The following is a 19851-nucleotide window of genomic DNA, read 5'->3' as shown; positions in this document are numbered from 1 at the left end:
CTGGGGACATGTGGGACCTCTTGGGGACATGTGGTGGCCCCTTGGGGACACGTGGGGGACGTGGGGTGGCCCCTTGGGGACCCGTGGGGCCCCTTGGGGATACGGGATGACCCCTCGGGGGCTTGGGCACCTGGGGGACACGTGGGGCCTCTTGGGGACGCTTGGGACCTTCGGGGACCCACCGTGGCCCCTCGGGGACACGTGGGGGACGTGGGGTGGCCCCTTGGGGACACGTGGGGCCCTCAGGGACACGGGTGGCCCCTTGGGGACACGTGGGGCACCTTGGGGATACGGGATGACCCCTCGGGGACTTGGGCACCGTGGGGACACGTGGCGCCTCTTGGGGACGCTTGGGACCTTTGGGGACCTGCAGTGGCCCTTTGGGGACACGTGGGGCACCTTGGGGACACGTGGGGCACCTTGGGGACACGGGATGACCCCTCAGGGGCTTGGGCACCTGGGGGACACGTGGGGCCTCTTGGGGACGCTTGGGCCCCTCGGGGACCCGCGGTGGCCCCTCGGGGACACGTGGGGGACGTGGGGTGGCCCCTTGGGGACACGTGGGGCCCTCAGGGACACGGGTGGCCCATGGGGACCCGTGGGGCACCTTGGGGACACGTGGGGCACCTTGGGGACACGGGATGACCCCTCGGGGGCTTGGGCACCTGGGGGACACGTGGGGCCTCTTGGGGACGCTTGGGCCCCTCGGGGACCCGCGGTGGCCCCTCGGGGACACGTGGGGGACGTGGGGTGGCCCCTTGGGGACACGTGGGGCCCTCAGGGACACGGGTGGCCCCTTGGGGACACGTGGGGCACCTTGGGGATACGGGATGACCCCTCGGGGACTTGGGCACCGTGGGGACACGTGGCGCCTCTTGGGGACGCTTGGGACCTTTGGGGACCTGCAGTGGCCCTTTGGGGACACGTGGGGCACCTTGGGGACACGTGGGGCACCTTGGGGACACGGGATGACCCCTCAGGGGCTTGGGCACCTGGGGGACACGTGGGGCCTCTTGGGGACGCTTGGGCTCCTCGGGGACCCGCGGTGGCCCCTCGGGGACACGTGGGGGACGTGGGGTGGCCCCTTGGGGACACGTGGGGCCCTCGGGGACGTGGGGTGGCCCCTTGGGGACCCGTGGGGCACCTTGGGGACACGTGGGGCACCTTGGGGACACGGGATGACCCCTCGGGGGCTTGGGCACCTGGGGGACACGTGGGGCCTCTTGGGGACGCTTGGGACCTTCGGGGACCCACCGTGGCCCCTCGGAGACACGTGGGGGACGTGGGGTGGCCCCTTGGGGACACGTGGGGCCCTCAGGGACATGGGTGGCCCATGGGGACCCGTGGTGGCCCCTTGGGGACACGTGGGGCACCCTGGGGATACGGGATGACCCCTCGGGGGCTTGGGCACCTGGGGGACACGTGGCGCCTCTTGGGGACGCTTGGGCCCCTCGGGGACCCGCGGTGGCCCCTCGGGGACACGTGGGGGACGTGGGGTGGCCCCTTGGGGACACGTGGGGCCCTCAGGGACACGGGTGGCCCCTTGGGGACACGTGGGGCACCTTGGGGATACGGGATGACCCCTCGGGGACTTGGGCACCGTGGGGACACGTGGCGCCTCTTGGGGACGCTTGGGACCTTTGGGGACCTGCAGTGGCCCTTTGGGGACACGTGGGGCACCTTGGGGACACGTGGGGCACCTTGGGGACACGGGATGACCCCTCAGGGGCTTGGGCACCTGGGGGACACGTGGGGCCTCTTGGGGACGCTTGGGCTCCTCGGGGACCCGCGGTGGCCCCTCGGGGACACGTGGGGGACGTGGGGTGGCCCCTTGGGGACACGTGGGGCCCTCGGGGACGTGGGGTGGCCCCTTGGGGACACGTGGGGCCCTCAGGGACATGGGTGGCCCATGGGGACCCGTGGTGGCCCCTTGGGGACACGTGAGGGATACGGGATGACCCCTCGGGGGCTTGGGCACCTGGGGGACACGTGGCGCCTCTTGGGGACGCTTGGGCCCCTCGGGGACCCGCGGTGGCCCCTCTGGGGACCCACGCGCGTCCCCCGTCCCCCCGCCCCGCCACAGAAGCTGCAGCAGGAGCTGGAGTTCCTGGAGGTGCAGGAGGAGTACATCAAGGACGAGCAGAAGAACCTGAAGAAGGAGTTCCTGCACGCGCAGGAGGAGGTGAAGCGCATCCAGAGCATCCCCCTGGTCATCGGGCAGTTCCTCGAGGCCGTCGACCAGAACACCGCCATCGTCGGCTCCACCACGGGTGGGGAGCGGGGGAGTGGGGGGGTGGGGGGTGGGGGTTATGGGGTGAGGGGGACGCTTGTGGGGCGGTGGGTGGGGTCGTGAAGGGACACGGGGGTACTTGTAGGGTCGTGGGTGGGGTCGTGAAGGGACATAGGGATACTTGTAGGATCATGGGTGGGGTCGTGAGGGACGTGGGGACAGTTGTAGGGTCACGGTTGGGGTCGTGAAGGGTCGTGGGGGTACTTGTAGGGTCGTGGGTGGGGTCGTGAGGGACGTGGGGACAGTTGTAGGGTCACGGTTGGGGTCGTGAAGGGACATAGGAATACTTGTAGGATCATGGGTGGGGTCATGAGGGACACGGGGGTACTTGTAGGATCATGGGTGGGGTCATGAGGGACGTGGGGACGCTTGTAGGGGCATGGGTGGGGTCATGAAGGGACATAGGGATACTTGTAGGATCATGGGTGGGGTCGTGAGGGATGTGGGGACAGTTGTAGGGTCACGGTTGGGGTCGTGAAGGGTCATGGGGGTACTTGTAGGGTCGTGGGTGGGGTCGTGAGGGACGTGGGGACGCTTGTAGGATCATGGGTGGGGTCATGAAGGGACACGGGGATACTTGTAGGATCATGGGTGCGGTCGTGAGGGACGTGGGGACACTTGTAGGGGCATGGGTGGGGTCATGAAGGGACATAGGGATACTTGTAGGATCATGGGTGGGGTCATGAGAGACACGGGGATACTTGTAGGGTCACGGTTGGGGTCGTGAAGGGTCGTGGGGGTACTTGTAGGGTCGTGGGTGGGGTCGTGAGGGACGTGGGGACGCTTGTAGGATCATGGGTGGGGTCATGAAGGGACACGGGGATACTTGTAGGATCATGGGTGCGGTCGTGAGGGACGTGGGGACGCTTGTAGGGGCATGGGTGGGGTCATGAAGGGACATAGGGATACTTGTAGGATCATGGGTGGGGTCATGAGAGACACGGGGATACTTGTAGGATCATGGGTGGGGTCATGAAGGGACATAGGGATACTTGTAGGATCATGGGTGGGGTCATGAGGGGCGTGGGGACAGTTGTAGGGTCACGGTTGGGGTCGTGAAGGGTCGTGGGGGTACTTGTAGGGTCGTGGGTGGGGTTGTGAGGGACATGGGGACACTTGTAGGATCACGGGTATGGTCGTGAGGGGCATGGGGACGCTTGTAGGATCATGGGTGGGGTCATGAGGGACACGGGGATACTTGTAGGATCATGGGTGGGGTCGTGAGGGACGTGGGGACAGTTGTAGGGTCACGGTTGGGGTCGTGAAGGGTCGTGGGGGTACTTGTAGGGTCGTGGGTGGGGTCGTGAGGGACGTGGGGACGCTTGTAGGATCATGGGTGGGGTCATGAAGGGACACGGGGATACTTGTAGGATCATGGGTGCGGTCGTGAGGGACATGGGGACGCTTGTAGGGGCATGGGTGGGGTCATGAAGGGACATAGGGATACTTGTAGGATCATGGGTGGGGTCATGAGAGACACGGGGATACTTGTAGGGTCACGGTTGGGGTCGTGAAGGGTCGTGGGGGTACTTGTAGGGTCGTGGGTGGGGTCGTGAGGGACGTGGGGACGCTTGTAGGATCATGGGTATGGTCATGAGGGATACGGGGATACTTGTAGGATCATGGGTGGGGTCGTGAGGGACATGGGGACACTTGTAGGATCACGGGTATGGTCGTGAGGGACGCGGGGACGCTTGTAGGATTATGGGTGGGGTCATGAAGGGACATAGGGATACTTGTAGGATCATGGGTGGGGTCGTGAGGGACGTGGGGACAGTTGTAGGGTCACGGTTGGGGTCGTGAAGGGTTGTGGGGGTACTTGTAGGGTCGTGGGTGGGGTCGTGAGGGACATGGGGACACTTGTAGGATCTTGGGTATGGTCGTGAGGGGCGTGGGGACGCTTGTAGGGGCATGGGTGGGGTCATGAAGGGACATAGGGATACTTGTAGGATCATGGGTGGGGTCGTGAGGGGCGTGGGGACAGTTGTAGGGTCACGGTTGGGGTCGTGAAGGGTCGTGGGGGTACTTGTAGGGTCGTGGGTGGGGTCGTGAGGGACATGGGGACACTTGTAGGATCACGGGTATGGTCGTGAGGGACGCGGGGACGCTTGTAGGATCATGGGTGGGGTCATGAGGGACACGGGGATACTTGTAGGGGCATGGGTGGGGTCATGAGGGACATGGGGACGCTTGTAGGGTCATGGTTATGGCCAATAGGGGACAATGCTACTTGTAGGGTCATGGTTGGGGTCACGAGGGACACTTGTAGGATCGTGGTTATGGCCATGAGGAACATGAGAACACGTGTAGGATCATGGTTGGAGTCATGAGGGACACTTGTGGGATCATGGCTATGGTCCTGAGGGACATGGGGACACTTGTAGGATCATCGTTGGGGTCATGAGGGACATGGGGACGCTTGTAGGGTCATGGTTATGGTCATGAGGGGACACTGCTACTTGTAGGATCATGGTTGGGGTCACGAGGGACACTTGTAGGATCGTGGTTATGGTCATGAGGGACACGGGGACACTTGTAGGGTCGTGGTTGGGGTCATGAAGGGATATGGGGACACTTTTAGGATCACGGTTATGGTCATGAGGAACATGAGGACACGTGTAGGATCATGGTTGGGGTCACGAGGGACGCTTGTAGGATCAGGGCTATGGTCCTGAGGGACACGGGGACGCTTGTAGGACCGTGGTAGAGACGAGGAACCCAACGGGGTGGCCCCGGTGCCCCCCCCCCCGGTGGTCGCCACCCCGTTGGGGACACCGCGGCCCGGTCCCCGCAGGCTCCAACTACTACGTGCGCATCCGTGGCTGGGGTCGTGAGGGACACGGGGACGCTTGTGGGGTCATGGTTGGGGTCATGAAGAGTCATAGGGACACTTGCAGGATCATGATTATGGTCCTGAGGGACATGGGGACACTTGTAGGATCATGGTTGAGGTCATGAGGAACACTTGTAGGATCATCGTTGGGGTCGTGAGGGACATGGGGACACTTTTGTAGGGTCGTGGTTGGGGTCATGAGGAACATGGGGACAGTTGTAGGGTCATGGCTGGGGTCATGAGGAACATGGGGACAGCTGTAGGATCATGGATGGGGTCATGAGGGGATATGGGAACACTTGTAGGGTCATGGTTATGGCCATGAGGGACATGGGGACGCTTGTAGGGTCATGGTTATGGTCATGAGGGGACACTGCTACTTGTAGGATCATGGTTGGGGTCACGAGGGACACTTGTAGGATTGTGGTTATGGTCATGAGGGACACGGGGACACTTGTAGGATCATCGTTGGGGTCATGAGGGACATGGGGACGCTTGTAGGGTCATGGTTGGGGTCACGAGGGACACTTGTAGGATCGTGGTTATGGCCATGAGGGACATGAGGACACGTGTAGGATCATGGTTGGAGTCATGAGGGACACTTGTGGGATCATGGCTATGGTCCTGAGGGACATGGGGACACTTGTAGGATCATCGTTGGGGTCATGAGGGACATGGGGACGCTTGTAGGGTCATGGTTATGGTCATGAGGGGACACTGCTACTTGTAGGATCATGGTTGGGGTCACGAGGGACACTTGTAGGATCGTGGTTATGGCCATGAGGGACACGGGGACACTTGTAGGGTCGTGGTTGGGGTCATGAAGGGATATGGGGACACTTTTAGGATCACGGTTATGGTCATGAGGAACATGAGGACACGTGTAGGATCATGGTTGGGGTCACGAGGGACGCTTGTAGGATCAGGGCTATGGTCCTGAGGGACACGGGGACGCTTGTAGGACCGTGGTAGAGACGAGGAACCCAACGGGGTGGCCCCGGTGCCCCCCCCCCGGTGGTCGCCACCCCGTTGGGGACACCGCGGCCCGGTCCCCGCAGGCTCCAACTACTACGTGCGCATCCGTGGCTGGGGTCGTGAGGGACACGGGGACGCTTGTGGGGTCATGGTTGGGGTCATGAAGAGTCATAGGGACACTTGCAGGATCATGATTATGGTCCTGAGGGACATGGGGACACTTGTAGGATCATGGTTGAGGTCATGAGGAACACTTGTAGGATCATCGTTGGGGTCGTGAGGGACATGGGGACACTTTTGTAGGGTCGTGGTTGGGGTCATGAGGAACATGGGGACAGTTGTAGGGTCATGGCTGGGGTCATGAGGAACATGGGGACAGTTGTAGGATCATGGATGGGGTCATGAGGGGATATGGGAACACTTGTAGGGTCATGGTTATGGCCATGAGGGACATGGGGACGCTTGTAGGGTCATGGTTATGGTCATGAGGGGACACTGCTACTTGTAGGGTCATGGTTGGGGTCACGAGGGACACTTGTAGGATCGTGGTTATGGCCATGAGGGACATGAGGACACGTGTAGGATCATGGTTGGAGTCATGAGGGACACTTGTGGGATCATGGCTATGGTCCTGAGGGACATGGGGACACTTGTAGGATCATCGTTGGGGTCATGAGGGACATGGGGACGCTTGTAGGGTCGTGGTTATGGCCATGAGGGACATGGGGACGCTTGTAGGGTCATGGTTATGGTCATGAGGGGACACTGCTACTTGTAGGATCATGGTTGGGGTCACGAGGGACACTTGTAGGATCGTGGTTACGGCCATGAGGGACACGGGGACACTTGTAGGGTCGTGGTTGGGGTCATGAAGGGATATGGGGACACTTTTAGGATCACGGTTATGGTCATGAGGAACATGAGGACACGTGTAGGATCATGGTTGGGGTCACGAGGGACACTTGTAGGATCAGGGCTATGGTCCTGAGGGACACGGGGACGCTTGTAGGACCGTGGTAGAGACGAGGAACCCAACGGGGTGGCCCCGGTGCCCCCCCCCCCGGTGGTCGCCACCCCGTTGGGGACACCGCGGCCCGGTCCCCGCAGGCTCCAACTACTACGTGCGCATCCGTGGCTGGGGTCGTGAGGGACACGGGGACGCTTGTGGGGTCATGGTTGGGGTCATGAAGAGTCATAGGGACACTTGCAGGATCATGATTATGGTCCTGAGGGACATGGGGACACTTGTAGGATCATGGTTGAGGTCATGAGGAACACTTGTAGGATCATCGTTGGGGTCGTGAGGGACATGGGGACACTTTTGTAGGGTCATGGCTGGGGTCATGAGGAACATGGGGACAGTTGTAGGATCATGGATGGGGTCATGAGGGGATATGGGAACACTTGTAGGATCATGATTATGGCCATGAGGGACATGGGGACGCTTTTAGGGTCATGGTTATGGCCATGAGGGGACACTGCTACTTGTAGGATCATGGTTGGGGTCACGAGGGACACTTGTAGGATCATGGCTATGGTCCTGAGGGACATGGGGACACTTGTAGGATCATCGTTGGGGTCATGAGGGACATGGGGACGCTTGTAGGGTCGTGGTTATGGTCATGAGGGGACACTGCTACTTGTAGGATCATGGTTGGGGTCACGAGGGACACTTGTAGGATCGTGGTTATGGTCATGAGGGACACGGGGACACTTGTAGGGTCGTGGTTGGGGTCATGAAGGGATATGGGGACACTTTTAGGATCACGGTTATGGTCATGAGGAACATGAGGACACGTGTAGGATCATGGTTGGGGTCACGAGGGACACTTGTAGGATCAGGGCTATGGTCCTGAGGGACACGGGGACGCTTGTAGGACCGTGGTAGAGACGAGGAACCCAACGGGGTGGCCCCGGTGCCCCCCCCCCCCGGTGGTCGCCACCCCGTTGGGGACACCGCGGCCCGGTCCCCGCAGGCTCCAACTACTACGTGCGCATCCGTGGCTGGGGTCGTGAGGGACACGGGGACGCTTGTGGGGTCATGGTTGGGGTCATGAAGAGTCATAGGGACACTTGCAGGATCATGATTATGGTCCTGAGGGACATGGGGACACTTGTAGGATCATGGTTGAGGTCATGAGGAACACTTGTAGGATCATCGTTGGGGTCGTGAGGGACATGGGGACACTTTTGTAGGGTCGTGGTTGGGGTCATGAGGAACATGGGGACAGTTGTAGGGTCATGGCTGGGGTCATGAGGAACATGGGGACAGCTGTAGGATCATGGATGGGGTCATGAGGGGATATGGGAACACTTGTAGGGTCATGGTTATGGCCATGAGGGACATGGGGACGCTTGTAGGGTCATGGTTATGGTCATGAGGGGACACTGCTACTTGTAGGATCATGGTTGGGGTCACGAGGGACACTTGTAGGATTGTGGTTATGGTCATGAGGGACACGGGGACACTTGTAGGATCATCGTTGGGGTCATGAGGGACATGGGGACGCTTGTAGGGTCATGGTTGGGGTCACGAGGGACACTTGTAGGATCGTGGTTATGGCCATGAGGGACATGAGGACACGTGTAGGATCATGGTTGGAGTCATGAGGGACACTTGTGGGATCATGGCTATGGTCCTGAGGGACATGGGGACACTTGTAGGATCATCGTTGGGGTCATGAGGGACATGGGGACGCTTGTAGGGTCATGGTTATGGTCATGAGGGGACACTGCTACTTGTAGGATCATGGTTGGGGTCACGAGGGACACTTGTAGGATCGTGGTTATGGCCATGAGGGACACGGGGACACTTGTAGGGTCGTGGTTGGGGTCATGAAGGGATATGGGGACACTTTTAGGATCACGGTTATGGTCATGAGGAACATGAGGACACGTGTAGGATCATGGTTGGGGTCACGAGGGACGCTTGTAGGATCAGGGCTATGGTCCTGAGGGACACGGGGACGCTTGTAGGACCGTGGTAGAGACGAGGAACCCAACGGGGTGGCCCCGGTGCCCCCCCCCGGTGGTCGCCACCCCGTTGGGGACACCGCGGCCCGGTCCCCGCAGGCTCCAACTACTACGTGCGCATCCGTGGCTGGGGTCGTGAGGGACACGGGGACGCTTGTGGGGTCATGGTTGGGGTCATGAAGAGTCATAGGGACACTTGCAGGATCATGATTATGGTCCTGAGGGACATGGGGACACTTGTAGGATCATGGTTGAGGTCATGAGGAACACTTGTAGGATCATCGTTGGGGTCGTGAGGGACATGGGGACACTTTTGTAGGGTCGTGGTTGGGGTCATGAGGAACATGGGGACAGTTGTAGGGTCATGGCTGGGGTCATGAGGAACATGGGGACAGTTGTAGGATCATGGATGGGGTCATGAGGGGATATGGGAACACTTGTAGGGTCATGGTTATGGCCATGAGGGACATGGGGACGCTTGTAGGGTCATGGTTATGGTCATGAGGGGACACTGCTACTTGTAGGGTCATGGTTGGGGTCACGAGGGACACTTGTAGGATTGTGGTTATGGTCATGAGGGACACGGGGACACTTGTAGGGTCATGGTTGGGGTCATGAGGGACACTTGTGGGATCATGGTTATGGTCATGAGGGACACGGGGACACTTGTAGGATCATCGTTGGGGTCATGAGGGACATGGGGACGCTTGTAGGGTCATGGTTGGGGTCACGAGGGACACTTGTAGGATCGTGGTTATGGCCATGAGGGACATGAGGACACGTGTAGGATCATGGTTGGAGTCATGAGGGACACTTGTGGGATCATGGCTATGGTCCTGAGGGACATGGGGACACTTGTAGGATCATCGTTGGGGTCATGAGGGACATGGGGACGCTTGTAGGGTCGTGGTTATGGCCATGAGGGACATGGGGACGCTTGTAGGGTCATGGTTATGGTCATGAGGGGACACTGCTACTTGTAGGATCATGGTTGGGGTCACGAGGGACACTTGTAGGATCGTGGTTACGGCCATGAGGGACACGGGGACACTTGTAGGGTCGTGGTTGGGGTCATGAAGGGATATGGGGACACTTTTAGGATCACGGTTATGGTCATGAGGAACATGAGGACACGTGTAGGATCATGGTTGGGGTCACGAGGGACACTTGTAGGATCAGGGCTATGGTCCTGAGGGACACGGGGACGCTTGTAGGACCGTGGTAGAGACGAGGAACCCAACGGGGTGGCCCCGGTGCCCCCCCCCCGGTGGTCGCCACCCCGTTGGGGACACCGCGGCCCGGTCCCCGCAGGCTCCAACTACTACGTGCGCATCCGTGGCTGGGGTCGTGAGGGACACGGGGACGCTTGTGGGGTCATGGTTGGGGTCATGAAGAGTCATAGGGACACTTGCAGGATCATGATTATGGTCCTGAGGGACATGGGGACACTTGTAGGATCATGGTTGAGGTCATGAGGAACACTTGTAGGATCATCGTTGGGGTCGTGAGGGACATGGGGACACTTTTGTAGGGTCGTGGTTGGGGTCATGAGGAACATGGGGACAGTTGTAGGATCATGGATGGGGTCATGAGGGGATATGGGAACACTTGTAGGATCATGATTATGGCCATGAGGGACATGGGGACGCTTGTAGGGTCATGGTTATGGTCATGAGGGGACACTGCTACTTGTAGGATCATGGCTGGGGTCACGAGGGACACTTGTAGGATCGTGGTTATGGCCATGAGGGACACGGGGACACTTGTAGGGTCGTGGTTGGGGTCATGAAAGGATATGGGGACACTTTTAGGATCACGGTTATGGTCATGAGGAACATGAGGACACGTGTAGGATCATGGTTGGGGTCACGAGGGACACTTGTAGGATCAGGGCTATGGTCCTGAGGGACACGGGGACGCTTGTAGGACCGTGGTAGAGACGAGGAACCCAACGGGGTGGCCCCGGTGCCCCCCCCCCCGGTGGTCGCCACCCCGTTGGGGACACCGCGGCCCGGTCCCCGCAGGCTCCAACTACTACGTGCGCATCCTGAGCACCATCGACCGCGAGCTGCTGAAGCCCAACGCCTCGGTGGCCCTGCACAAGCACAGCAACGCCCTGGTGGACGTCCTGCCCCCCGAGGCCGACAGCAGCATCATGATGCTCACCTCAGGTGGGCCACCGCCTCCGCGGGGTGGGCCACCACCTCTATGGGGTGGGCCACCGCCTCCGTGGGGTGGGCCACCGCCTCCGTGGGGTGGGCCACCGCCTCCGTGGGGTGGGCCACCACCTCTATGGGGTGGGCCATCACCTCCGTGGGGTGGGCCACCGCCTCCGTGGGGTGGGCCACCACCTCTATGGGGTGGGCCACCGCCTCCGCGGGGTGGGCCACCGCCTCTATGGGGTGGGCCACCGCCTCCGCGGGGTGGGCCACCGCCTCTGTGGGGTGGGCCACCACCTCTATGGGGTGGGCCACCGCCTCCGTGGGGTGGGCCACCGCCTCTATGGGGTGGGCCATCACCTCCGTGGGGTGGGCCACCGCCTCCGTGGGGTGGGCCACCACCTCTCTGGGGTGGGCCACCAGCTCTATGGGATGGGCCACCGCCTCCATGGGGTGGGCCACCACCTCCGCGGGATGGGCCACCGCCTCCATGGGGTGGGCCACCACCTCCGCGGGATGGGCCACCGCCTCCGTGGGGTGGGCCACCGCCTCTGTGGGGTGGGCCACCACCTCTATGGGGTGGGCCACCGCCTCCGCGGGGTGGGCCACCGCCTCCGCGGGGTGGGCCACCGCCTCCGCGGGGTGGGCCACCACCTCTGCGGGATGGGCCACCGCCTCCCTGGGGTGGGCCACCGCCTCCCTGGGGTGGGCCACCGCCTCCCTGGGGTGGGCCATCACCTCTATGGGGTGGGCCATCACCTCTATGGGGTGGGCTACCGCCTCCGCGGGGTGGGCCACCGCCTCCGTGGGGTGGGCCACCGCCTCCGTGGGGTGAGCCACCACCTCCGCGGGGTGGGCCACCACCTCTATGGGGTGGGCCACCACCTCTGCGGGATGGGCCACCGCCTCCGTGGGGTGGGCAACCGCCTCCGTGGGGTGGGCAACCGCCTCCGTGGGGTGGGCCACCGCCTCCGTGGGGTGAGCCACCGCCTCCGCGGGGTGGGCCACCACCTCTATGGGGTGGGCCACCACCTCTGCGGGATGGGCCACCGCCTCCGTGGGGTGGGCCACCGCCTCCCTGGGGTGGGCCACCGCCTCCCTGGGGTGGGCCATCACCTCTATGGGGTGGGCCACCACCTCTGCGGGATGGGCCACCGCCTCCGTGGGGTGGGCCACCGCCTCCCTGGGATGGGCCACCACCTCTCTGGGGTGAGCCACCACCTCCGCGGGGTGGGCCACCACCTCTATGGGATGGGCCACCACCTCTATGGGGTGGGCCACCGCCTCCGTGGGGTGGGCCACCGCCTCTATGGGGTGGGCCATCACCTCTATGGGGTGGGCCACCACCTCTGCGGGATGGGCCACCGCCTCCGTGGGGTGGGCCACCGCCTCCGCGTGATGGGCCACCACCTCCCTGGGGTTGGCCACCACCTCCCTGGGGTGGGCCACCACCTCCCTGGGACGGGCCACCGCCTCCGTGGGACGGGAGGGAGGAGTTTTTGGGGAGGTTCGACCAGTTTTGAGGAGTAGAGTGGAACAGGGATCTTCTGGCCTCGTCTTAGGAGGGTAGAGCCAAGGTTTAGACCCAAATGGGTGGTGGGTCTCCATCCTTGGGTCTACCCAAGGTCTTCTGGGACAAGATCCTAAATCATCCAGGATTTATTTGAAGTTTTTTTGGGGAGGTTTGACCAGTTTTGAGGAGTAGAGTGGACCAGGGATCTTCTCCTTGGGATCCCAAGAGGATAGAGACCATGATTAGATCTAAATGGCTGGTGGGTCTCCATCCTTGGGTCTACCCAAGGTCTTCTGGGAGAAAATCCTAAATCATCCACGATACATTTGAAGGTTTTTTTGGGGAGGTATGACCAGTTTTGAGGAGTAGAGTGGACCAGGGGTCTTCTCCGTGATGTCCTAGGAGGATAAACCCAATATTTAGACCTGGATGGTGGTGGGTCTCCATCCTTGGGTCTACCCAAGGTCTTCTGGGACAAGATCCTAAATCATCCAGGATTTATTTGAAGGGTTTTTGGGGAGGTTTGGCCAGTTTTGAGGAGTAGAGTGGACCAGGGATCTTCTCCTTGATGTTCTACGGTAGAGCCAATGTCTAGGCCTAGTTGGGTGGTGGTCCTCCATCCTTGGAGGTCCCCAACCTGGCCAGGAGAAGCCCCCAGGTGCCCCCCCCCCCTTTCCTGGTGGCCCCGTGGGTGTCCCCCCCTGACCTCCCCTGTCCCCAGACCAGAAGCCCGACGTGATGTACGCCGACATCGGGGGCATGGACATCCAGAAGCAGGAGGTGCGCGAGGCCGTCGAGCTCCCCCTCACCCACTTCGAGCTCTACAAGCAGGTGGGTCCCCCCCGCAGCACCCTGGGGTGGGGACGGGGGGTGGGGACACGCCCGTGGGACGCTTTGGGGTCCCCGTGACGTCCCCATGGGGTTCGTGTCCCCCCTCCTAGATCGGCATTGACCCCCCGCGGGGTGTCCTCATGTACGGTCCGCCCGGCTGCGGGAAGACCATGTTGGCCAAGGCGGTGGCCCATCACACCACAGGTGGGGCACCCGTGGGTGCTGGGGGGGGGTGTTTTTGGGGGTGCTGGGGTGTTTCTGGGGTGGTGGTGGGGTCCTTGGGGTGGTGGTGGGGTCCTTGGGGTGGTGGTGAGGTCCTTGGGGTGGTGGTTGGGTCCTTGGGGTGGTGGTGGCACCCATGGGTGGTGGTGAGGTCCGTGGGGTCATGGTTGGGTCCTTGGGGTCATGGTTGGGTCCTTGGGGTCGTGGTTGGGTCCAGGGGTTGTGGTGGCACCCATGGGTGGTGGTTGGGCCCTTGGGGTGATGGTTGGGCCCTTGGGGTGGTGGTTGGGTCTTTGGGGTCGTCGTTGGGTCCTTGGGGTTGTGGTGGCACCCATGGGTGTCCATTGGGTCCTTGGGGTGGTGGTGGCACCCATGGGTGGTGGTTGGGTCCTTGGGGTGATGATTGGGTCCTTGGGGTGCTGAGGACACCCCAGGGTGCTAATGGGGTCTTTGGGGTGCTGGTGGGATGTTTGGCGTGCTAACGGGGGTCCTCAGATGATTGTGGGGTCCTTGGGGTGCTGGCGGGGTGTTTGGGGTGCTGGTGGCACCCCGGCGTGGTGGTGGCACCCGAGGGGTGGCGTTGACACCCATGGGTGCTGGTGGGCACCCTGAGGTGCTGATGGGGTCCTTGAGGTAGCGGTGGGGTCCTTGGGGTTGCTGGTGACCCCAGAGGCTTTTGAGGTGACGCCAAAAGCTCGAGGTGACGCCGGAAGCTGGTGGTGGCACCCCAGGGTGCTGGCGGCACCCCGGGAGGTTTTGGGGGGTGACCCCGCGACCCCGCCGCCTGGGTGCCAGCACCTTTGGGTGCCCCCAGCCGCCTTCATCCGCGTGGTGGGCTCGGAGTTCGTGCAGAAGTACCTGGGCGAGGGGCCCCGCATGGTGCGCGACGTCTTCCGCCTGGCCAAGGAGAACGCGCCCGCCATCATCTTCATCGACGAGATCGACGCCATCGCCACCAAGCGCTTCGACGCCCAGACCGGAGGTGAGGGGGAGGGGCGTGGGGACCCCTGGATGGACCCCACCCACCCCCAGACCTCGGGGTGGCTCCGGGGTGGGGTTCGGGGGCACCTCGGAGGACCTCTTGGTGTCTCCTGGTCTTTGGGGTGGCTCCAGGATGGGGTTCATGGGCACCTCGGAGGACGTCTTGGTGTCTCCTGGTCCTTGGGGTGGCTCCAGGATGGGGTTTTGGGGGCACCGTGGTGGGATCACCCAACCCTTGGTGTCTCTTGGTCCTCGGGGTGACTCCAGGGTGGGATTCGGGGGTACCTTGGAGGACGTCTTGGTGTCTCCTGGTCCTTGGGGTGGCTCCAGGATGGGGTTTGGGGGCACCATGGTTGGGTTACCCAACCCTTGGTGTCTCTTGGTCCTCGGGGTGACTCCAGGGTGGGATTCGGGGGTACCTTGGAGGACGTCTTGGTGTCTCCTGGTCCTTGGGGTGGCTCCAGGATGGGGTTTGGGGGCACCATGGTTGGGTTACCCAACCCTTGGTGTCTCTTGGTCCTCGGGGTGACTCCAGGGTGGGATTCGGGGGTACCTTGGAGGACGTCTTGGTGTCTCCTGGTCCTTGGGGTGGCTCCAGGATGGGGTTCATGGGTCCTTGGAGGACACCATGATGGGATCACCCAACCTTTGGGGTTCCCCGGTCCTCGGGGTGGCTCCAGGATGGGGTTCAGGGACCCTTTGGAGGACCCCATTTTGGGTTCAAAGACCCCATGGTGTCTCCTGGTCCTTTGGGTGGCTCTCAGGATTGGGTTCAGGGGGACCTTGGAGGACCCTAAGGTGGGATCACCCAACCTTTGGGGTCCCCTGGTCCTTGGGGTGGCTCCGGGGTGGGGTTCGGGGATATCTTGGAGGACGTTTTGGTGTCTCCTGGTCCTTGGGGTGCCTCCAGGATGGGGTTTGGGGGCACCATGGTTGGGTTACCCAACCCTTGGTGTCTCTTGGTCCTCGGGGTGACTCCAGGGTGGGATTCGGGGGTACCTTGGAGGACGTCTTGGTGTCTCCTGGTCCTTGGGGTGGCTCCAGGATGGGGTTCATGGGTCCTTGGAGGACCCCATGATGGGATCACCCAACCTTTGGGGTTCCCCGGTCCTCGGGGTGGCTCCAGGATGGGGTTCAGGGACCCCTTGGAGGACCCCATTTTGGGGTCAGGGACCCCGCGGTGTCCCCTGGTCCTTTGGGTGGCTCCACGGTGGGGTTCAGGGACCCCTTGGAGGACCCCAAGGTGGGATCACCCAACCCTCGGTGTCCCCAATCAATCCTTGGGGTGTCCCCATGCCGGGGCTCCGAGGGGTGCTGGGGGGTCTCCTTTGGGTGTCACCCCCGCCCCCCCGTCCCCTCCCCAGCCGACCGCGAGGTCCAGCGCATCCTCCTGGAGCTCCTCAACCAGATGGACGGCTTCGACCAGAACGTCAACGTCAAGGTGGGTGCCCCCGGGGTCCCGTGGGTGCCCCCAGAGTCCTGTGGGTGCCCCCAGAGTCCTGTGGGTGTCCCCGATGTCCTATGGGTGTCCCCGATGTCCTGGGGGTGTCCCCAGGAGGCCCAGAGGTGTCCCTGGCTTCCTGAGGGTTCCTGGCGTTCCCAGCACCCTATTGGTGTCCCTGGCACCAGGTCCCGTGGGTGCTAGGTGGCCCTACGGGTGCTGGAGACATCCCACGGGTGCTAGGAGGTCCCATGGGTGTTAGGAGGTCCCGAGGGTTCTAGGTGGTCCCATGGGTGCCGGGGGTGTCCTGTGGGTTCTAGGTGGTCCTACGGGAGTTCCACGGGTTCTGGGGGTGTCCCATGGGTGCTGGGTGGTCCCGTGGGTTCTAGAAGGTCCCATAGGTACCAGGGGTGTCCCACAGGTTCTAGGAGGTCCCACAGGTTCTAGGTGGCCCTATAGGTGCCAGGGCTGTCCCATGGGTTCTAGGAGGTCCCGTAGGTGCCAGGGGTGTCCTACGGGTTCTAGATGGTCCTATGGGTTCTAGGTTGTCCCATAGGTATCAGTGGTGTCCCATGGATTCTAGATAGTCTTACAGGTTCTAGGCGGTCCTATAGGTGCCAGGGTTATCTCACAGGTTCTAGGTGATCCTATAGATGCCAGGGCTGTCCCACAGGTTTTAGGTGGTCCCATAGATGTCAGGGGTGTCCCATGGGTTCTAGATGGTCGTACAGGTTCTAGGTTGTCCCATAGGTCCCAGGATTGTCCCACGGGTTCTAGGAGGACCCACGGGTTCTAGGTGATCCTAGAGGTACCAGGGTTATCCCACAGGTTCTAGGTGACCCTGTAAGTGCCAGGGATGTCCCATGGGTTCTGGAAGGTCCCACGGGTTCTAGGAGGTCCTGTGGGTTCTAGGAGGTCCCACGGGTGATGTGTCCGCCCAGGTGATCATGGCCACCAACCGCGCGGACACGCTGGACCCGGCGCTCCTGCGGCCCGGCCGCCTGGACCGCAAGATCGAGTTCCCGCTGCCCGACCGGCGCCAGAAGCGCCTCATCTTCTCCACCATCACCGGCAAGATGAACCTGTCCGAGGAGGTGGACCTCGAGGACTGTATCCGGGGACGTGGGGACAATCGGGGGGCGTGGGGACAGTAAGGGGACACGGGGACGATGGAGGACACGGGGACGATAAGGGGACATGGGGATGGTGGAGGACCTGGGGGCGATGGAGGACATGGGGACAGCGGAGGATGCGGAGATGTTGAAGGGACGTGGGGACGATAAGGGGACACGGGGATGATGGGGGGCACGGGGACAGTGGGGGACGGGGATGGCAGAGGACACGGGGACGATAAGGGGATGTGAGGACAAAGGAGAACATGGGGACAATAAAGGGACATGGGGGTGATGGGGGACATGGGGACAAAGGAGGATGTGGAGATGTTGAAGGGACATGGGGACGATGGAGGACACGGGGACAATGGAGGACGTGGGGACGTGGGAACGGTTGAGGGGATGTGGGGACAATGGGGGACATGGGGACGATGAAAGGATCTGGGGACAATGGGGGGACGAAGGGGACAATGAGGACGATGGAGGACGCGGGGACAATGAAGGGTTATGGGGACAGTGGGGGACATGGGGACGATGGGGGACACGGGGACAACGAGGGGATGTGAGGACAATGGAGGATGTAGGGGACATGGGGACAATGGGGGACATGGGGACAATTGGGACAAGGGGACAATGAGGGGACGTGGGGACAACTGGGGACATGGAGGCACCAAGGACATGGGGACGTGGTGGGACACCGGGGCCACCGAAGGACATGTGGGGACACCAAGGGACATCGGGGACCCCAGAGGGACATCGGGGACCCTCTAGGGACAGGGAGGGGACATTGGGGACATCGGGGACACCGGGGACCGTTGGCTTCCTTCACCCTCACCCAGACGTGGCGCGGCCGGACAAGATTTCGGGGGCCGACATCAACTCCATCTGCCAGGAGGTGGGTGACAGGGGGACAGGGGACATGGGGACATGGAGACAGGGGACGTGGGGACACGGGGACACCTCCAGAAGGGTGACAAGTTGGGGACACGGGTGACAAATGCGTTGTCCCTCCATGGTTGGGGGACACGGAGGCCAGGTCTACCCACAGTAAGGTGACAAGGAGGTGACGGGTGACAAATGCGTTGTCCCTCCATGGCTGGGTGACAAAGAGGTGACACGGAGGCCATGTCTACGTCCAGAAGGGTGACAAGTTGGGGACACAGGTGACAAATTGGCTGTCCCCCCATCCTTGGGGGACACGGAGGCCAGGTCTACCCACCGTAAGGTGACACGGAGCTGGGCGACGTGACCACAGTGACACGAGGTGGAGGGGGGGGGGGTGGTGACGTGACCTGGGTGACGCGGAATGGGGGGGGGGGGTGACACGGGTGACGGAGGTGACACGGGTGACACGGTGACGTCCCCAGGGCGGCATGCTGGCGGTGCGGGAGAACCGGTACATCGTGCTGGCCAAGGACTTCGAGAAGGCCTACAAGACGGTCATCAAGAAGGACGAGCAGGAGCACGAGTTCTACAAGTGACACCTCTTGGGGACCTCGGGAACCTTGGGGACACGCGGCCACCCTCAATAAACCCCCCTCCCCCACCCCCACCCGGACCCTTCCCCTCAACGCCCGCCTGCGCTGCGTCTGCTTGGGGACACGGGGACGGGGTGGAGGTGGTGGTGGGGACAATTCTGGGACTTGGGGACGGCCTTGGGGACATGGGGACAGCCCTGGGGACAATATTGGGGCCAAGGGGGAAGCCTTGGGGGCAATATTGGGGCCTTGGGGACAGCCTTGGGGACATGGGGATGGCCTTGGGGACAATCTTTGGGACTTGGGGACAGCCTTGGGGTCATGGGGACAATCTTGGGACCATGGGGACGGCCTTGGGGACATGGGGAGGGCCTTGGGGACAATCTTGGGGCCATGGGGACAGCCTTGGGGACAACCCAGGGGCCATGGGGACAGCCTTGGGGACAAGCTTGGGGTCTTGGGGACAACCCTGAGACTATGGGGACAACCTTGGGGCCTTGGGGACAATCTTGAGGACTTTGGGGCAGCCTTGGGGTCATGGGGACGTCCCTGGGGACAGCCATGGGGACATTGGTGGGGACACGACCATGCGGTGGCTTCAGGGGAGGGTGATTTGGGGGATTTGGGGTGAGTTTGGGGGATTTAGGGGGGCTTTGAGAGATTTAGGGGCAATTTGGGCAGATTGAGGGGGAATTTGGGGAGATTTAGGGAGAATTTAGGGAAATTAGTAGAATTTGAAGGATTTTTGAAGGATCTAAGGGGAATTCGGGAGGAATTGGGGGATTTTAGGGGGAATTTGGGCTAATTTAGGGGAATTTGGGGAGATGGGATTTCAGGGATAGGGGATTTGGGGGCGCTTAGGAGGAATTTGGGTTAATTTGGGGGGAATTTGGGATCATTAAGGGGGGATTTGGAGGATCCGCGGGGATTTAAGGGCAAAATGGGCAAATTTAGGGGAAATTCGGGGGGATTTAGGGGGAATTTGGCGTGTTTGGGGAGGATTTGGGGCTGTGTAGTGAGGATTCCGGGACATTTAAGAAGGA

The 19851-nt window shown here is 62.0% G+C and overlaps 1 protein-coding gene and 3 long non-coding RNA genes across 6 annotated transcripts; 3 read left to right on the top strand and 1 right to left on the bottom strand.

Moving 5' to 3' along the window:
* The first annotated feature begins 1954 nt into the window (after positions 1 to 1954).
* Positions 1955 to 18882, top strand: PSMC4 (proteasome 26S subunit, ATPase 4). The gene is made up of 9 exons (XM_040543471.1): positions 1955 to 2270; positions 11096 to 11242; positions 13465 to 13574; positions 13685 to 13778; positions 14611 to 14778; positions 16142 to 16218; positions 17160 to 17328; positions 18170 to 18225; positions 18698 to 18882. Exons 1-9 carry the CDS (start codon positions 1955 to 1957, stop codon positions 18809 to 18811), a joined length of 1251 nt encoding a protein of 416 aa, XP_040399405.1. The 3' UTR covers positions 18812 to 18882.
* On the top strand, positions 3021 to 4528 carry LOC121063134. Of its 3 annotated transcripts, none has more exons than XR_005815845.1 (3): positions 3021 to 3171; positions 3277 to 3875; positions 4021 to 4528. It is a non-coding gene; the product is annotated as an uncharacterized LOC121063134 (long non-coding RNA). The 3 variants fall into 3 exon arrangements; XR_005815847.1 differs by having other exon boundaries at positions 3021 to 3626; positions 3732 to 3875; XR_005815846.1 differs by having other exon boundaries at positions 3021 to 3875; positions 4021 to 4164; positions 4228 to 4528.
* LOC121063135 lies at positions 4581 to 7100 on the top strand. Its single transcript, XR_005815848.1, has 3 exons — positions 4581 to 4925; positions 5242 to 6023; positions 6339 to 7100. It is a non-coding gene; the product is annotated as an uncharacterized LOC121063135 (long non-coding RNA).
* On the bottom strand, positions 12169 to 13409 carry LOC121063136. The gene is made up of 3 exons (XR_005815849.1): positions 12662 to 13409; positions 12452 to 12493; positions 12169 to 12367 (listed from the first exon to the last, which is right to left on the bottom strand). It is a non-coding gene; the product is annotated as an uncharacterized LOC121063136 (long non-coding RNA).
* Positions 18883 to 19851: the final 969 nt, after the last annotated feature.

This window comes from Cygnus olor, unplaced genomic scaffold, assembly GCF_009769625.2.
Source record: "Cygnus olor isolate bCygOlo1 unplaced genomic scaffold, bCygOlo1.pri.v2 S92, whole genome shotgun sequence".
NCBI classification, from domain to species: Eukaryota; Metazoa; Chordata; class Aves; order Anseriformes; family Anatidae; genus Cygnus; species Cygnus olor.
Note: the sequence above shows the minus strand (reverse complement) of the source record. Positions and strands in the feature narration are given on the sequence as shown.

Bases quoted from the DNA above. Each gene is read 5' to 3' on its own strand.
- PSMC4 (XM_040543471.1), top strand. From the start codon at position 1,955: ATGACCCCTCGGGGGCTTGGGCACCTGGGGGACACGTGGCGCCTCTTG. The intron at 11,243-13,464 runs GTGGGCCACCGC...CCCTGTCCCCAG, and splicing joins CATCATGATGCTCACCTCAG to ACCAGAAGCCCGACGTGATG. The intron at 17,329-18,169 runs GTATCCGGGGAC...ACCCTCACCCAG, and splicing joins GGAGGTGGACCTCGAGGACT to ACGTGGCGCGGCCGGACAAG.